General features: G+C 52.7%; 1 protein-coding gene across 16 annotated transcripts; it reads right to left on the bottom strand.

The window, feature by feature from the left end:
• Nucleotides 1-2,024: 2,024 nt before the first annotated feature.
• ST6GALNAC6 (ST6 N-acetylgalactosaminide alpha-2,6-sialyltransferase 6) lies at nt 2,025-18,002 on the bottom strand. Of its 16 annotated transcripts, XM_061154581.1 has the most exons (10): nt 14,107-14,198; nt 12,763-12,948; nt 11,919-11,981; nt 11,140-11,227; nt 10,861-11,010; nt 9,409-9,590; nt 8,999-9,178; nt 5,901-6,307; nt 3,172-3,279; nt 2,025-2,379 (listed from the first exon to the last, which is right to left on the bottom strand). In XM_061154581.1, exons 6-10 carry the CDS (start codon nt 9,409-9,411, stop codon nt 2,190-2,192), a joined length of 888 nt encoding a protein of 295 aa, XP_061010564.1. In that variant the 5' UTR covers nt 9,412-9,590; nt 10,861-11,010; nt 11,140-11,227; nt 11,919-11,981; nt 12,763-12,948; nt 14,107-14,198; the 3' UTR covers nt 2,025-2,189. The 16 variants fall into 16 exon arrangements, with proteins under 16 accessions (XP_061010564.1, XP_061010554.1, XP_061010560.1 ...); XM_061154571.1 differs by lacking the exons at nt 9,409-9,590; nt 10,861-11,010 and adding an exon at nt 11,306-11,352; XM_061154577.1 differs by lacking the exon at nt 10,861-11,010.
• Nucleotides 18,003-18,839: the final 837 nt, after the last annotated feature.

Genomic DNA, 18,839 nt, shown 5'->3' with positions numbered 1-18,839 from the left:
CTGTGAGCCGAGCCAAAGGCAGGGCCATTCTCGCCGCTGGCCAGCTCCGTGGGCCCCATCCCGCTGGCGCGGTGCCCAGGAGAACTCGTTTCTGTCCCCTTGTCTCACAGTCACCCTTTGTTAGGCCTCCGCTCCCAAGGGCATCTTATCTGACTAAACAGGTTGTAATCTCCCAGAGTCACGGACCCCCTACCTCCTGCCAACCTGGAGTAAACAAGCCCTTTCGCTGAGAGATTGGAGGGATCCACAGCTCACACACCTGGCCAGGGCCGCAGCCCTGCCTGACTCCCTCCAGTTCAGGCCTGCAGGATACTCCGGCTCCCTCCCTGGGCACCGCCCCCCACCCTTCCCACCCTGCTTACAGCCAAACGCTGACCCCACTGCCTGCCTCTCCCCATCAACCTCCTCCATCCCATCCCCCGTGCTTCTGGGACAGAAATGTCATCCTCTCCCACCCCGTTCTCTTCCTGTGGGACGCTCTTCCCCTCCAAACCTCTGCAGGAAGCGTCCTCAGGAAGAGCGTCACCTCCACAGCTGCAGCGCCCCATGCAGCCCTCACTGCCCTGAACCTGCCTGGGGCCCCTCCCCTCCCTTGATCCTGACCTCCTTGAGAATAGTGTCTGGTTTCAGCCCAGAGGGAGCTGGGGTTCTGAGAGGGGGAGTGACTTGCTTAAGGTAACACTGGCAGGGGGAGGTCAGACTGGCAGAGCCAGGTGAGTTTGGCTCCGGAAGCCCTTGCACCCCCAGCCCCCAGGGCCACCAGGTCTCCACCCAGGCTGTAAAATGCATGATTCACAAAGAAGCCGGCCATTCTGCTGGAGTGCGGGCTCCTAGCCTGGAAGGTGTGGGCCCCAAGTACTGGGCCAGAGAGACAGCTAGAACTCAGACACAGGAAATGGGGCTGGAGCTTAGGTGCGTTTATTTCTGTACAAATCATTACAAAATCAAGTCTAGGGTAGTCACCAGCCCCCAACCCTTGCCCCAAAGTGCAATGACTCACTGCTGGCCTCCTTCCCCACCTGACCCTGCCCATTCCACAGCCTCCTCCAGGAAGCCCTCCAGTCTCTTCCCTTCAAGACTCCAGAAGAGCTGGGGGGTAAATCCAGCCCACTGAGGCCCAGCAATAAAGTGCCTGATGTAGAGGGAGGTGACAGAACTTACGCGACAGCTCCCAGGCCTCTAGAGCCTTCCCCGGCCCAGGTAGGGGAAGGTCCTTGGACTACTCCAGCAGCTGCAAACAACGGGGCTTCGGGGAACCTCAGGTGGACTGGGATCCCCCCTCCTCTCAGCCCCAAAATCTCCTCCAACAGATGGAAAACCTCATGGCTGGATGGCAGAAATAGGGGCCTGGCTCTTTAAGAGCCAGGCTAATGGCAGCTGGGCAGAGGGGCTAAGAAAACAACGGAAGGTTTGTCCCTTCTTTTCAGAGTTCCCTAAAGCCTGAGGAAGTTGCACAAAAATACCCTCAAGTTTCCAGGAGGAGGTGAGGAAGGGAACCCCAGACCCTCAGGAAGCTGAGCCCCCCAGCAAGGGGCGGTGGCTGGAGGTGTCCAGTCTTAAAGGAGGACAGACCCAAGGTGGTCAGTGGGGGGAGGTGGGAGGGTTCTCAGACTCTACAATTAGAACCTGACACAGGCAGAAGGAGGCCCAGAGACGCGACAAGGGGTTTGTTCAAGGCCTCTCAGGGCAGAGGCAAGACCCAGATACCAGTCTGCCACCCTGGAGAGCCCCCCAACCCCACAAATGCCCCAGCCTGGCCCCCTACCCCCACCCAACCTCTCTCTAGCTCTGGAAAGTGAGGAGGCGGCTTCCTGGAACAGGACCCCACCATCCCCATCAATAGGAAGTGATTTGGGGTCCATCCTGGGGTTCTGAACCAAGGCCTCATGGGAAAGGACATGACCTTAGCCTCAGATTACTCAGAAATACCCTGATTGACTATGCTCAGACCCTGACTGGACAAAAAATACCCTCAACACCCGATTAACCACATAGAAGCCCAAATCCTTGATTGGCCAAGAGATTCCTCCAGGCCCTGGATGGCTGGAAGATGCACCCTCTTCAAGGCCTGACCAGCCAGAAGACACTCTGACCAGCCTCGATTGGCCAGGAGATGGCCCTGGGTCAAGCAGCTGGGCAGAGACCCACTTCTCCTGTGTCCCTCGTGAGAGCCCCACAGGCGGGGTGGCCTAGGTCCAGGAGGGGTGGGAGAAGGTGATTCCGTACACCTGGGCCCAGGACGAGAAGACCCTCTTCTCCGTGATGAAGCGGTGGTGGTTGCCTTTGCGGCTGTTCTCGTTCTGTATGTAGGTGACACACTCGTCTGGCCCCTTGGGCTCATAGTAGTGGTAGGGCATACGCTGCAGGTGGGGCCGCAGGCTGGGGCAGAGCAGAGGGGGCCGTAAGGGCAAGGTGGGCACTGGCCGGATCCTGCCCTTCCCAGCCCCTGACCTTCTGTACAGCCTCAGTGGGGGAAATCCCCGCCCCCTCCCTGGGCCTGAGTTTCCCCATCTGTGAAATGGATACAGTGTAGACTAGGTGTGTGACTCTCAAACTTTTTTTTTAAATCTATTTGGCTGCATCAGGTCTTAGTTATGGCAAAAGAGCTTATGTAGACTCTTCCCAGACCAGGGAGTGAACCCCATGTGCCCTGCATTGCAAGGCTGAATCTTTACTACTAAGCCACCAGCGAAGTCCTCAAATTTTTATTTTTTTTTAATGCAGTGGAAATTTTTCCTTTTCCCCAGAGGGTGGCAATGTGGGATAGTGGTAAGGACCATGGGCTCTGAAGCCTGGCCCCCACCCCTTACGGCTCCTGGGAACTGAGGCCATTCACAAAATATCCTCCTCTTATCCCTTATGGTCACTATAAGGAGTAAATGACATAATAAAAAGCTATGTTTGGTACACAGTCAGCACTTAGTAAAAAAACAGCTGTCACCTACTGGGCTTTTCATATAGTTATAATAAAAATAGTTATTAATATATAAACTCTGGACTCCGGCTGAGCTTGGGATGGAAGCCCCTGAGGTAGCTCTGAAGAGCCTAGATCTCTGCAGAGCAGTTTGAATACTGTAAAACAGAGGCCCTCAAAGGCATCCCAGCCAAGGTCTTCAGGACCCCCGCTCCACCCTGAGGCCAACAGCTGGACATCGCCCTGGGAGTGCTCACCTGCAGTAGTCGGGGGGCACCATGCCATAGACGTGCACGTGGTCACACAACTCCACCGCAATCACCATGGTGAACCAGCCTGTGCTCAACCACGAGTGGGACTTTTCCCTGGAGGCAGAGAGGTGTCACGATGAGGGGGTGTGCAGGTGGTGGTGGGGCAGGCAGGGAAAAGGGCCCACCCACCCAGAGTTTCCCAGGACTCCTCCCACTCTGCCCCCTCCTGGGGCTCTCCTTCCGTGTCAGTCACCCCGGGTCCAGCCCTGCTGCGGGAGCGCGGACAAGTCTGAACAGAGATGAGGCGTGGAGGGAGGGCTCCTTTGAGGGGAAGAACAGGTACACGACATGCTGGGAATTAACTCCTGGGGAGCCTGGTCACCTTCGGGCAGGCTGGGAGCGACCCTGACCACAGAGCATGGTAGGCGGAAACACCTGCGCACATGCTGGGCACCAACTCCAAAGGAGAGACTAACCAGCGGAGGTCCTGCCAGGAGTGACAAGTGACAAGTTCAGAGCCAGGCATGGGATGAGCAACCAAGAACCTCAGGTTGTACTGCCCACCAGAACAGCCACCAGCCACACGCAGGCACATGTGAGCACTTGACATGAGGTTAAGATGTGCTGTCAGTGTAAAATACACACTTTATTCCTTAGCATGAAAAAAAGAATGTAGAATATGTCACTGATAATTTTTGACACCGCTTACTTGTTGAACTGAAAATATTTAGGGTATATTTGATTGAGGGGGGGGGTTCTATGAAAAGTTTAAGAAAAAATAAACTTCTACAAGATTGACAGAAAGAAAAGACACAAATTAACCAATATCAAGAATAAAAAAGGAGGATTCATCATAGGCCTTGTAGACATTAAAAGAATAATACGAAAACTGTAAAAAACAATGTACATGAATTTGATAATTTAGATGAAATGGGCCAATTCCTTGAAACCACAAACTGCCAAAACTCAAGATGAAATAGAAAACCTGAATATCCTATAACTCTTTAAGAAATTAAAAATCTTCTGAAAAGGAACTCTCCAGGCCAAGAGTTTCACTGGCAAATTCTACCAAACATTTAAAGAAGAAATAAAACCAATTCTATATAATCTCTTCCAGAAAATAGAAGGAAAACATTTCCCAATTCACTTTCTGAGGCCAGCATTACTCTGATACCAAAATGAGGCAAAGACAGTACAAAATAAACTACAGACCAATATCTCTCATGAACACAGATACAAAAATCTCAACAAAATATTGCAAATCATATCCAGCAATATATAAAAAGAATGACATCCACAACCAAGCAGAGTTTATTTCAGAAATGCAAGACTGATTCAATATATAAAAATCAATCAATATAATCCATCATTTTAATAGCCTTAAGAAAAACCATGTGATATCAATTGATGCATAAAAACATTTGATAAATGCAATACCCAGTAATGACTAAGAAAAATGCTTTTAGCAGGACTTCCCTGGAGGTCTAGTGGTTAAGACTCCATTCTCTCAAAACAAGGGGCACAGATTTCATCCCTGGTTGGGGAACTAAGATCTCACATGCTGCATAGCATGGCTTAAAAAAAAAAAAAAATCACCAAGAACCAAAACAAACAAAAAAGTCTCAGCAAACCAGTAAGAGAAGGAAACTTCCTCAACCTGATAACTTCCTCAACCCATAGCTTCAAAAACCTACAACCAACACCATATTCAATGATGAAAGACTGAGCACTTTGCCCCTAAGACTGAGACCAAGGCAAGGATGTCCACTCTCACCACTTCTAAAACAATTTGGTGTTATATTGAAAGCACTAGCCAGTGCAATAATGCACGAAAAAGAAATAAGAGGCATACAGATTGGAAACAAAAAATAAAACTGTCCTTCTATGCATGTTGCTACATCATGATCATTTGCACAGAAAATCCAAAGAATCTACAAAAGTCTCCTTGAATCAATAGGTAAGTTTAGGAAGATTACTGGATATAAGGTCAACACAAAAAAATCAGTCATATTTCTATAAGCTAGCAATGAATAATGGGAAACCCATCAAAATTCTAATACTATGTACAATAGTTCTAAAAATTTTAAATATTTAGGTATAAATCAAACAAAATATGTATAGGACCTATATGTTGGACATATCAAGTTGAATAAAAGTGAATTGAATTTCACCTGTTTCTTTTTACTTTTTAAATGTGGCTACTCTAAAAATTTAAATTACCTATGTGGCTCACATGATATTTCTTTTCTTTCTTTCTTTCTTTCTTTTTTTCCGCATGATGTTTCTATTAGACAGCACTGGCCTAGCTTTTTTTTTGTTGGCCTAGCTTTTCTAGAGAGATCAGTCAGAGCAGCACATACCAAGGGTGATGTATCCTTAGAAGAGACATGCTGGGAATGGTCAACACTTTCCGTGAGGCATGCTACGTGAGGGCTGTCCTAGAAAGATGTAGGAGTGACGATACAACCTTAGAGCAAAGCATGCTGAGAGCCCTTGTCCTCTGGGAGCACTGCAAGCCCTCCCAGGGAGATGAAGCCAGGCAGAGCATGTTGGAAATGACACAAACTAAGAGCTGGACATGAAGCGGACTCCCCTAGGAAACCTGACCAAGAAAAGGTGGCAAGAAGTGACCACACCCTCAGAGCAGTGCATGCTGGGAGCAATAGGCCCTCCAGGCAGAGCACGCTGAGAGGGAGCACAGGGCTGGCCGGAGGGAGCGGGCAGGAGGTTGGTACCTGTCCCTGCCTGTCTCACTCCGGAAGAGGTCGTCAAACTGGCGCATGCGGCTGAGGGAGATGGCGTAGGCCTCCATGTTGGGGAACAGCAGGCCTGCCCGCTGGATGATGCGCACCAGGCTGCCCTGGGGCTTCTGCATCTTGTTTGGGGGGCCCCAGAAGATGAACACAGTTTCAGGGGTCCGGTTGACAAACTCCTGAGGCTTCCGCAGCACATGGAATACGCTGGAATGGGCCACCACGCGGAAGGTGGTCTTGTTGCCCACATCAGCCGAATAGCCTGTAGTGGGTGCGTCGTTCATGCGGATTGTGCACTCGGCCCGCTCGATCTCAGGACCCAGCTTGGTGCCCAGCAGGTGGCTGGAGCTGGTGACAATCACACACTGGCCACACCTGGAGGGCAGCGTCTGGGGGGTTAAGGAAAGCCAACACTGTTATGACCACTCGGTGCCAGACACTGTGCTCCATACACCCAGGCCTCCAGGAGGCAGGAATTACGATGCCCATTTTAAAGACAGGGAAATTGAGCCGTATTCATTCAACGTTCAAGAGATATTTATAGCAAGCTTGCTAATGGCCAACTACAAGAGACAGAGCAATAAAAAAGAGACCCCACTCCTGCCTTTTAAGAAATTCACGGCTGGGGAGACAGATGGTGAACAAGTAAATGATAAAATAATGCCAGGTGGTAAGTTATACGTGCTGGGAAGGAAATAAAATAGGGGCAGAGGATCAAGATTTGCAGGAGTGAGGGCTATGCTAGAAAAGTCATCTGAGGGGGCTTCTCTCAGCTAACACCTGAAGGATGAAAAGAAACCATGCAGGACAGCCATGCTGGGATGTCCCCAAGGTCACAGAGCAAAGGAGTGCAGGGTCAGGATCTGAACCTAGGTCTACATGGCCACAGAGCCCCAGCTTCACCCTCAGGCCAGCTCTTCAAAGAAGACATCCTCCCCAATGTATCCATGACATTTCCACATCACCCACAAACAGGCCATCAACTTGTCAGTAGGAAATGGTGTGGAAGCTGCTTTGAGCCTCTGTTTTCCCATTGGTGCAATGAACAGATTGGAACCACAAGCCATCTGAAGCCTCTTTTCTGCCCATGGATTTCCTCTGCACCCTTCAAGGCTAAGTTCTAGTGCCACCTTCTCCAGGCAGCCTTCCCTGAGGCCTTACTCCAAGATCCAGCAACATGTCTCATGTTTAATACCTCAACTGATGGCTTTGCCAGCTTTCCTGAGCTCTACCATCCTGGCCTCCCCTATCAAGCTAGAAACAGCTGCTGGCCAAGCTCTGTCTCATTCCCTTCCACATCACCCACCCTCAAGCAGTTCCACTTTCTCCCAGGGATTCTACCATTTTAATTTCTCTTTCAAGGATCCTTAGGGTAGAGAAAGTCTCAGTTAGATGTTAATCTGTCTCTCGTGTCGCATGTTCATGTTCAGTCGCTCAGTTGTGTCTGACTCTTTGCTACTCTGTGGACTGCAGCCGCTAGGCTCCTCTGTTCACAGAATTCTCGAGGCAAGAATACTAGAGTAGGTTGCCATGCCCTCCCCTAGGGGAATCTTCCTGACCCAAGGTTTGAACCCCAGTCTCCTGCACTGCAGACAGATTATTTTCCACTAAGCCAATGGGAAAGCCCTTAATCTGTCTCTGTGTGCGTGCTCAGTCACTTCAGTTGTGTTCAACTCTTTGTGACCCTATGGACTGCAGCCTGCTAGGCTCCTCTCGCTATGGAATTTCCCAGGCAAGAATACCGAAGTGGGTTGCCATTTCCTCCTTCAGTGGATCTTCCCACCCCAAGGCTTGACCCACCTCTCCTGCATTGCAGGCAGATTCTTACCACTGAGCAATTGGAGAAGCCCTTAATCAGTCTCTTGTGCTCAGTCACTCAGTCGTGTCTGCCTCTTTTCAATCCCATGAACTGTAGCCCACCAGGCTCCTCTGTCCATGGGGATTCTCCAGGCAAGAATACTGGAGTGAGTTGCCATGCCCTCCTCTAGGGAATCTTCCCAACCCAGGGATCAAACCCAGGTCTCCCACATTGCAGGTGGATCTTTACTGTCTGAGCCACCAGGAAAGCCCAAGAATACTGGAGTGAATAACCTATCCCTTCTCCAGGGGATCTTCCCGATCCAAGGATGGAACTGGGGTCTCTTGCATTGCAGGTGGATTCTTACCAGCCGAGCTACCAGGGAAGCCTCTGTCTCTAAACACATGCTAATGGGCCTTTTTCCAGTGAGGATGAGCTCATGGTCCCAGGCTCTATATGCAAAGACCTCTAGAGATTTAGGAGGGTTAGTGAGGGAAAAGAGAGAGGCAGGCAGGGGCTGGGGGACCTCCTTCTGGAAGGTGGCATCCATGCTTGAGGCCAACAATTTTCTCCCTGACCCCAAGGAAAACACTGGGGCTCAGAGGACTACAAGGTGAACTCCGGAAATACAACCTGAGTTTCATAGCCATCCAAGACAAACAGAAGCCCCAGGAAAGACTCTGGGCCTCTCCACACAGCTGTGTCCTCATCAGATGTTGGGGCAATACCCAGGCTCCTCCTTACCCCTGCTATGTGACCTTGAGCAAGTAACTTTGCCTCTCTGAGCCTCAATTTTCCCATCTCGTCAAGGGAGATAATGCTAAACTCACAGCGCTGGTATGAGGATTACTGCTGATCACAGTGGCCAGCAAACAACAAGCAACTGACCATTGGCAGCCATTCTTATTATTGCTTTTGTGTTGCCAAGTACCCTAGAGTCCTGCTCCCAAATCCTATGTAGACTCCCCTGAGGAGACCGAGATCTGAAAACCAGACAGACCTTTCCAAAGGGATTCTGATTCAGGAGATTATAGGCTATTAGCACTGAGGGTGGAACCTTGGAGAAAACTGAGGTCCAGAGGACAGGCTGCTTGTCCGAGGTCACATCACAAACAAGGGGCTGAAGGCACTGGACTCCTGGGGTCCACCCTTTTCTTTAGCAGGGATGGAGGAAGTAGAGAGAAGTGGAGGAGGAGAAGAAGGTAGGAGCAGTGATGGTGGGCAGTGGGGAAGGGCAGTCTCCAGGCAGCTCCCAGGGAGTTCCCAAGAGCGGCCGCCCTACCTTGTTGCCAAGAATGGGGATGTATCCGTCAGTGAGGCTCCACTTCCTGAGGTTGACAGGCCGGCGCGTCCGGCCCTGCAGGGAGCCATAATGAAAGACCTCATTGGCACTGTTGGAGCTGTAGAGGATGAGGATGGTGATGAGGGCAAAGAGGATCACGAACACTGCTGACCGCTGCTCCTGGAGAGGGGAGAGGCCAGTGAGGGCCCAGCCGTCCGGCAGGGTCCTCACCACTGACCACACCTGCTAATTCCTGTTTATTCCATCAGTTCCGGCACCACCTCCCCCAGGAAGGCCTCCTCCAACTGCCTGAGTGCTGGCTATCACAGGACCAATCCCACTGCATTCAGATCCCCCTCAATGAAACCATGAGTTCTGAGGGCTAGGACTGAGTCAGCCTTGATCCCCACCATATCTCAGCTCCCAGTGTGGAGCCCAGAAGGTTGGCTGGATCAGACTGGATGTGGGGGTCGCAAGGATCCCTCCAGCTACGGCGGGAAGGATGCTTGGAGACAGATGGGACTTTCAGACGAAAGGGTCCAGGTCTTCCCCAGTCAGTCAGTCTCCATAAATGTTCATCATTCATTTAAACCTGAAGGGAAAGGTTGTGGTCAGGAATCAGGATGCATGGTAGTCGGTACACCAACTTGTGGCAGAAGGCAGGTAAGTGATCTCTGAAGCATCCACTGGGATTTATTGGCCCAGGGTCTGCAAGGCTAGAGGCCTTGGAGTCCTGACTCCTCGCGCTGAGCCCCCTAGGCGGTTATTGACGTACTGCTTCTCAGTTCCAAGTTTACTCTTTTTTGCTTATTCTGTGAAAATGGATCTGGACCCCTTAAAGCTTTTCCTCGCTAGCAAACTTTGTTAGTAGAGGGCACCAGAGATAGATTTCAGAAGGAAGCAAGTTTGCTGCCCAGTTCTGGGGGCTTTGAGCCTGGTTCTGGGCACTTGCTCCTCCAGGGCACATGGCTTCTCCCAGGGGTCAGCAGCTTCCTCCAGCATCCACCCTCCGGCAGTTTTGAAGCTACTGTGACCACAGCTTCTCCAGAGCTGAGCTCATGTGGCACACTCAACCACCAGCAACACCCACAAAAATTAAGCTTCACCTTCCCGGAACAGTTCTGCATGATGCTTGAAGTGCCTCCTGGGAGTTACCTCCTGTGAACAGCCTTCCCTGTAGCCTAGCAAGTGGATTTATGACAACTTCCATGGCACAGCATCACCGTGAGCTCTCTGCCATCCATTGGGCCATAGCTCTTATCCCCTCCAGGCCAGTAAGGCCTGAGTCTCAGCTCTGACTGTGGGGGCAGCTGCTTTTTTTTCTTTTTTTCTTTTCCTTTTTTTGGCCACATCACAAGGCTTGCAGGCTCTTAGTTCCCTGATCAGGGATCAAACCCTGTCCCCAGCTGTAAAAGTACCAATTCCTAACCACTGGACCATTAGAAAATTCCCAGTGACTGCTCCTTATGCCTGCTATTCCTGTATTCTGTAGAGTTTGAATCCTTTGTTACTCCAATGCCCAATTATACTTAACAATTCTTTACATTAAATTTGCTCTGTTCAAATTACTGTGTGGTTTCTCTTTCCAGATTGGACCCAGACACACCCACATCACCCCAATCCCAACCCCCAGGCTCTGCCAAAGCCGCAGCTCAGTGGATCCTAGGAAAGGGGTATACAGGGCCAGGTACATAGTAGGTGCTCAGGAAAGCATACATGAATGGATGATGGGGAACCCTGGCACCCTTGGAGTGATGCTCATAACATTATGTCATTTTTGACTCTGACTGCTGCCCCCTCTCCCAGCCTCCCATTCACCTTCACTCCCCTACCCCACCCCCTGCCCAGAACTCCGAAGTCACCTTCTCAGCTAATGCTTGACCACAGATGGACCAGTCAGGCCTAGGAGGACAGAAGTGGACCTGGGCCCAGAGAGAGGCAGGAACTTGCCCAGACCACACAGGTCAGTGGCTACAGCAAGGCTTGCACCAGGGTCTCCCACGCATCAGGAGCTTTTCAGCAGGGAAGAGAGACTGGGTGTGAGGCAGGTCCGAAGGCGACCATTTCACGAAGGGAAATTAAGAAGCTGAGATGGGGACAAGAAATAAAGAGATGGGGACAAGAAACAAAAGGTAACTTACTTTGTTGCTCTTCATCTCTCTCCGGCGTCTGCTGAGGGGCAGGGGCCAGTGTCCTGCAGGTGGCCCAGGTAGAGGTGTGGGGTCACACCTGCAAGCCACAGAAAGGGTTATGGTCCAGTTGGTCTTGAGCAACACCCTCCCCACTCCCGCCAGCTCTCCTACCCACCCATGACTCCAAGGCTCAGGGCTGTACTCATTTTCCAGATGAAGACACTGAGGTCGAGAAAGGGCAGGAACTGGTCAGAGGTCATACAGCCAGGTGGTGCCAGAGCCCTGCCTCTCTCCCTGCCATGCTCTCTCCCACACTGTGCCAAAGGCAGCTTGCAGGCCAAAGGCTGGCTTCCCTGCTGGGGGTGGGGGGTGGGCTGCTCCTCACCTAGCAGGAGCCCCATTCATACCTCTACTCTAAACCTTGCCTTATGGTCCCGAAGCCTGGGAATAAAGCAACATTCCTTGTAGGTCCCCAAACTCCTCAACACTCATACCCTTCCAGGTCTTGCATAAACTGGCCCCTCCAACTGGAACACTCTGCACAACCCTGTTCATGCCCACTCATCCTCCCACCTGGGGTGGGCCAGGAATGTCCCCTGCATGCCACTTTCCAGCTGAGAGCTCTGATGGCACAGCTGGCCCAGGGCCTCACTCCCATTCTCTGCTGTGCCTCCAGGGCCCTGGAGATGTGTGCAGGAGGTCCACTGAGTGATTCCATTCTTTTTTTTTTTTTGAGTGATTCCATTCTTAATTTGTTTTCCCTCGGTTTTGACTTTGTTCATTATTACCTAAGATCTTGACGGTTAAGGGTTCAGACTCATCTATCCAATGGCCATAATCACAGCTCCACCCTGGTGAGGGGGGAGAGCGTCTCAGGGAACCATACACATTCTGCTCCTCACTCTCCAACAGACGCTCCCCCGCCCGCCCCCATCTTCGCAGGACGCAGCTTCTCTGCAGCTTTCAATTTCCCCACCTCTCAAAAGGGAGTCAGTACCTGTGTCCAGCCACCTCCAGCAGGTTAGAGGCCAGAAGGCACTAAGGGAAAGTGAGTGCGCAAAGAAAGAAACTGGGGCCCAGCACCTCCCTAGGTCAGTCGAAGCTTCCCTCCAGGGGCCTCCCAGCTCCCGCCACTATCTCCGCCCCCTGACCTAGCAGCTGTTTACTCCTACACCGCTACCAGGAATAGCCAAAAAGTCCCAGGCCAAAGGAGGTGTCCCCACACAGCTCCTGATTGGTTGGGTCCTAACTCCGCCCACCACCAACCCCGCCCTCTCTCTGCAGGCGCCCCCTCCTCCCAAGCCGTGTTTCAGGTTTCGCCGCAGCCGGCCTTCAAAGCCTCCGGTCGGGACTCTGATGGGGACTCTCACCGGGTCCAGTCCCGCCGGATCCACAGATCAGGAGACAGAGGTTCAACGGAAGGGAACAGCAGCTTGTTGTTAAACTCACAGCCCACTAATGCAAAAGTTATCCAGGATCCCTGGGTAGCCCCCATCTGCCCTGAGGCCTCTAGCATTCCAGCTGCTTCTCCGAGCTGAGCCACCCCTCTCACTACGCTTTCTTTCGGATCCCCCAAGCTCCAGACACCCTAGAACACTCCAGTTCCCAGACCCGCCCCCCCCACTTTCCCACCTTTGCCTGAGCAGTGCCCTCAGCCAGGACCACTGTCCCCCTGGTCAGCCCCCGTCACAGTCCTGCTCTGAGAAGGCCATGGTCAGTACAGCATCTCAGGCTCAACTGCAAATCCGGGTTCCTCCACTTACTGGCTGAGGGGCCTTGGGCAAGCCATGTGACCTCTCTGAGCCTCAGTTTCCTCATCTGTGAAATGGAATGATAAGAGTAGGTAACTCACAAGATTGTTAGAAGGATTCAAGCAGATGTGGCAAGGGCAGCACAGGGATTTGAAAGCGCTTGGTCGGGGCCAGCAGCTGTTAGTTTTCTGGTTATTCATTGTTTAAGGCCTGCCTCTTCAGGAGCTAGCCAAACAATTCTCCCCCACGCTGCCTCTGATGCCTGGCCCAGCAACTTCCCTCTAATATCAATAAATGCTGAGTCCTTGCTAAGCACCACCCACTCACTGAATCTTCCTGGCAATTGTACACAGTAGGGGCTCTCCTCCCTATTTCGCAGATGAGGAGACTGAGGTTCACAGAGGCAAAGTGCCTTGCAGAGCTGTTCAGAATTTGCTGGGAAGTCTTATTTCCAGGCTTGTTTCCAGGCAGCAACCTGGGGATGAGCCTGACAGGATTTCTCTCAAGGATCCCCCAGGGCTGGTACTGACTAGAGGCCACCGGGTGCATGCCCAGCACCTGATTCAGCAGGGATAGCAGGCCTGCTGAGGGGCCACTTCCTCAGGCCAGGGAGGCGGCAGCCCACAGCCCTGAGCCAGGAGCGTGGACTCAGTCCTAAGGAGGCCCGGTCAGAAGGCTGAAACTGTGGGCTAAGGCTGGGGGCCACACCCTGTCCTCTGTTTGGGGGTTTCGCTTTGCCCAGCTCGAGGAGCCCTCCTACGCGGTCGGGACGCCCCCACGAGTCGCGTGGGAGGAGATTCCCGGGAGAAGGGGGAGGGGGCTCCTAATTCCAAATGGGGGACGCCGAAACCGTGGGTGCACCTGGGAGGGGGCGACGAGTTCTCTACATCCCGCTTGCGCTGACCCCCCACCCCACGAACTCCAGCACTCTGGCGGGTGAGGAGCTCTAGCCTCAGCAGGGAAGAAGGGAGGCAGGACGGCGCCAGGGTCCCCGAGCTCGAATGGGGTGTCAGCGGCGGGAGGCCGCGCGAACCCCGCGACAGCCCTTGGTCGCGAGGACCGGGATCTTCAGGCGCGATTGCCAAGAGTGAGTGGGTCTAGGAGTGCCCCCGGTGGCCCCCGCATCAATCTCCATCACCAGCGGCTCCCAACCCCACCCCCACCCCCACCAGGGGTGCAGGCGGCGCCCCCTCCCGCAGCCCGCCCCCGCGCGGGGCCTGCTCACCTCCCCCGGGGAGCGCTGGCTCCCCGCGGCCCCCGAGCCCCCTCACATGGCGCCGGGAGCCGAGAGCCGGGGTCCGCGAAGCTGTGGCCGCCCAGGCCCCGCCGCAGCCCCGGCCCGCCGGGTCCTAGCGCCGCCGCTCCCCTATCTCCGGCCCAGGCCTGGGAGGCGGGCGGAGCCTCGAGGGGCCACGGGTGGCTCCGCCCCGGGGCGGTGCAGACGGTGATGGGTGAGGGGCAGGCGACCCCCGCACGGAGCACCCAGGCGCCTTGCTCAAGCCTCTAGGCAGCCTGTAGTGACAAGGGCAGTAACAGCTTTCCGAAGAACCTCTTCTGTGGGTCACACCCACACCCACTTCACTTTACTGTCCCCACGGCCGGGATGGGGAAACTGAGTCACAGAGCACCCTGCCCTTGGAATCAAGTTTCTCCCTGGGCATCCCTTCCTCGAGCCTCCAGAGCCCTGCACCCAGTAATCACCCTGGGTGAACGCAGGGGTCCACTGTGCAAGTTCAGCTCTGCCAGCTGCTAGCTGTGCGGCCTGGCACACGACTTGACGCTTCCCCTGCTTTCAAAAAATGGGGCGAGCAACCTCCCGCGGTGTTGTAAGGATTAAAAAACGTTACATTACTTCTTATAATTATCATGGTATTCATTACATCATCTTCTGTGATAGTGAAAAATAAGAAGGCTGGACGCCTGGTTAAATGGACAAAGGCACAACCCTGCTAAATGAATGATTCAGATCAATATACACCGACAGGAAGAGATGTCCAGGATGTTCACCGAGATATGTCATAAATGAAGAAAGCAAGTGTTAAAAATGCATCTCTATAATACTTTGGAAAACGAAGTTGGAAAATTTTGCATCCTGCTCCTAGATATATTGGAGAAGGAAATGGCAACTCACTCCAGTCTTCTCGCTTGGAGAATCCCATGGACAGAGGAGCCTGACGTGCTACAGTCCATGGGGTCGCAAGAGTCAGACACGACTTAGCGACTAAACCACCACCACCTAGATATATACCCTGGAGAAGGTCTTGCAAATGCAGGTTATGAAGTTCAGAGCAGCAATGCTTGAAACCAAACTGGAAATAATTCATATAGCTATCAAGGAGAATGGAATCTTTTTACATTATGATACATTCACATGGTGAAATACTATATAGCAGGGGGAAATGACATGGATGGATCTTACAGACAGGAGGAGTGAAAAAGCCAAGTTCTGGAAGACAAATGGAACTACACAATATACTGTTTAAGTGCACAGCAGGCAGTAGGCCGCCTCTCATAGGACAGGAGATAGCTTTGCCTATCAGAGTGATTAAAGTTTTAAAAGTAAAAATCAAGAACACAGCAGTTTTGTGTGTTGGGAGATGGGTGTGGGAGAAGGGAAAAAAGGCAGGGGTGTGCAAGTTATAGTATCAAAGGTCTGGTCTTTAAGTGGGATATGAATTCAAGAAGTTCATTATATTGTTTTATTATTCACAAGTATAACTCACGCTGTCATTCGGGTGTCTTTTAAAAGGTGAAAAAAAAAGAATATAAATGAAAATAAAGAGATGTTTTTGTCTATCACAGTGATTGAAGGGTCAATAGTGGTTATTTCTGGAATGATAAGATTATGGGCTGCTGTCTTCTTTTGACTTCGCTGTATTTTCCAAATTTTTTAAGATAATGGTCACATAATGTTTTTTATATTTTAAATTTTATTTTTAATATAAAAAATGAACTGCATATACAGCATGATTCATTTTTTTAATCCAACTATCTATGCACATGGGTTTGTAAGTGCACACAAACTGCTTTGGGAAGAATCCATGAAGGGACTACAGGCAGTAGTTTCCCCTGGAGAGTGGATGTGGGGAGAGTGGATTGGGTGCTATTTTCACCTTTTGCTTTATAAACTTCCAAGTGGTCTGCGTTGGACTAATTTAGGACATTAATACCACTTTGTTTTTAATTAAAACAAGTCAGTGGGCCCCCAAGGTCCAGCCCCCAGGCTGTAGAGACCCTGCCCTCCAGGCACTGGGGGCAGTACAAATGGCCGTGGGCGCAGGCAAGGCTTCCTGCCCCTCTGGTGTCCCGCTCCATCCACTTCCTGAGCCTGGGCCCCATCCTCACCCCAGCCCTCCTCGGCGCCTGCCCTGCCCTGCCGGCCACAGGACAGGAAACCACGGAGCAGAGAGCAGGGCACCTGATGAGCATGACTGCCGGGAGCTCACAGAAGCGGAATCTCCTGCTTGAGGTCACAGGCAGGTTAGAGGCCAGGGGTGGAGGCATCCAGTCCCTGGTCCTTCTCCCAGCCCCGGCCGATGACCTGGACTCTGGAAATAAAAGGGTGCTGCAGCCCAGCTCCAGGACCAAATCCGGGGCTGGAGCTCCCCCGTCAGGCCTGCCGTGTCCCTGGGACCAGGCTTACTCCAGGAGGCTCTGCTCTAGGGCTAGCTTCCCTTTCCAGAGCCCCCAAGAAGAGTAACAACCACTCCAATAATAATAACAAGGACATGGAAGCCTACACAGTTTCCTGTGGGTCAGGAGTTTCTCCTGCGCTATTAATAACAAGCACTATGCGAACACACCTGAATCCTTAGCACAGTCTATAACGTGGAGACTGCTGTTACTCCCGCTTCCCAGAGGGAGAAAGTGAGGCTCAGAGAGTACACAGGTGTTTCAGCTTGGATTGCCCCAGGCCTGTACACTAAATAGTCACAACCTTTCTGCCGACAAGTGTTTCCTAGGTGGCTCAGCGGTAAAGAATTCACCTGTAATGCAAGAGACGCAGATTTGATCCCTGGGTCAGGAAGATCCCTTGGCGAAGGAAATAGCAACCCACTGCAGTATTCTCGCCTGGGAAATCCCACGGACAGAGGAGATTGGCAGGCTGCAGTCCATGGGTTGCAAAGAGTTGGACACGACTGAGTAAGCATTTCTGCCACCAAAGCCCTAAGCCTGCCCCGCACACATGCCAGGACCTTCATGTCTGAGAAGCTGCGGCCAGTCCTGGTGCTGCTCCCCGACCCTGCCCACAGCTGGGCAGCCGGTGCCCTCTGGAGTTGTCCCCCTGCCCCCACCATGGTCTGAGGGCAGTGGCCTCTGCTTCAGCCCTTCCTGCCCCAGGGTGGTGGTCCCTCAGGCCCTTCACACCCCATAGTAATCTTTGCACTGTTAGGGTTTTTTCCCCCACCATGGGATACTGGAAAAAGCCTTCACAGGCCTCTGAGTAGTGGGTCTGGAACTAAGAAGTCCCTGGTCATTCGCAGACAGAGGCTGGAGCCATCAGACTGGTCCAGGTGACACTGGACTTGGGTACCCACCAGTACCTAGAAGAACCCAGGTTCCTTTCCTCACCTGGGCTAAATGTGTGAGTGTGCTTTCCTGCCTGGCCCCAAGTTCTTTCTGAGAAGAGGCTACATGAGATATCTCCAGGCTATGAGACTCACCCAGCTTCCCTTGGTTTCTAGGAGGAAGCAGTGGGTCCCCAGCAGGCCCACAGAGGAGACAAAAGAGCCTGGGTGTGACTGAAAACAGGGGCCTAGAGGGCTGCCCTCACGTGACCCCCACTATATTCCTCAGGCTCCCACTCCCCCCGACTCACCTCCGGGAAGCTACAGGAACCGCAGTGGCAGAGAAGGGGGTCCGGAGAACGTCAGCAGGCCCAGATCCAATCTCCAGACATCTGGAGTGGCTGGTGGATCGCGGCTGCCAGGTTACCACTCCAGAAAGACATTTGGGTCAACAAAGCAATAAACCTCCAACCCACCCAAGGGCAGGGCCAAGATAGAGGTGACTCTGTACACTGGACACCAAGGGTTGGGCCTGCATTTCCCGAGTAATGGAACGGGAGTGGGAGGCAACCTCCTGGGATAGGCTGCAGTCGTAATCCAATCAAACCCAGCAGACCCTGGGCCTGGGAGACTGAGGGTGATGCCATGAGCAGACACGGCTGATGGTGTTGGGAGGACTTCCTGCCCATCCCTCACCACCAGGGCAGGCAGGGTTGGGTGAGCAAATGAGCCCCCGCTGAAAATGATGGCGCCCCACTTCCTGGATGCCATCTCTCTCCCGTGAGTTGTATGACTACTCCCTGTGCCTTTTACAGGTGAGGAAACTGAGGCCACGAGGGAGGTGCTAACTTACCAGGGCCCTGCAGCAGGAAGCAGAATGAAGCCAGGTCTGACTCCAGAGTCCTCTCTCTGAGCCTGGAAGTTCCCCCACCAACCACCCCCCACCCCCACCCTGCCACCAGCCACGAGGTCACATTGCCCCTTACCTCTGCCCAACACCAGCTTAGAAACACTCACCACCGCCAGGCCAGCAGTTATGGCTTGGCCGCCAGCCTGCTGCCTCCCACAGCGTGGCTCCCTGCCTCCCCAGCTCAGGGCTCTCCTCCCACACCTGCAGACTTCTGGGGCCACCGGGCACTGGGTAAGCGGAGGCAGGGCACAAAAGGCCTGTGGGCCAAGTGCCAGGTCTCCAGACTCTCCTGACAAGGTTGGGCATAGGAGGGGAACATTCCGAGTCACCTGGACTCCCTAGCACAAATGGCTACACGTGATTGATAGGTCCAGTGCCAAATGAAAAGGGGTAGCCCCTTGTTAATTAAAAAAAAAAAAAGTGTCAAGTGGAAACTGCAGAACATTAAGCTAAGCCTGGTGCCTGAGGAAACTGCACAGGTCACCCGTCAATGAACTGGCTGAGTCCCAGAGCTGCAAGCTAGAACCCAAGGACTCCATC

Source organism: Dama dama, chromosome 11, assembly GCF_033118175.1.
Source record: "Dama dama isolate Ldn47 chromosome 11, ASM3311817v1, whole genome shotgun sequence".
NCBI classification, from domain to species: Eukaryota; Metazoa; Chordata; class Mammalia; order Artiodactyla; family Cervidae; genus Dama; species Dama dama.
The sequence above is the reverse complement of the archived record's forward strand: the minus strand, read 5'-3'. Positions and strand labels throughout refer to the sequence as shown.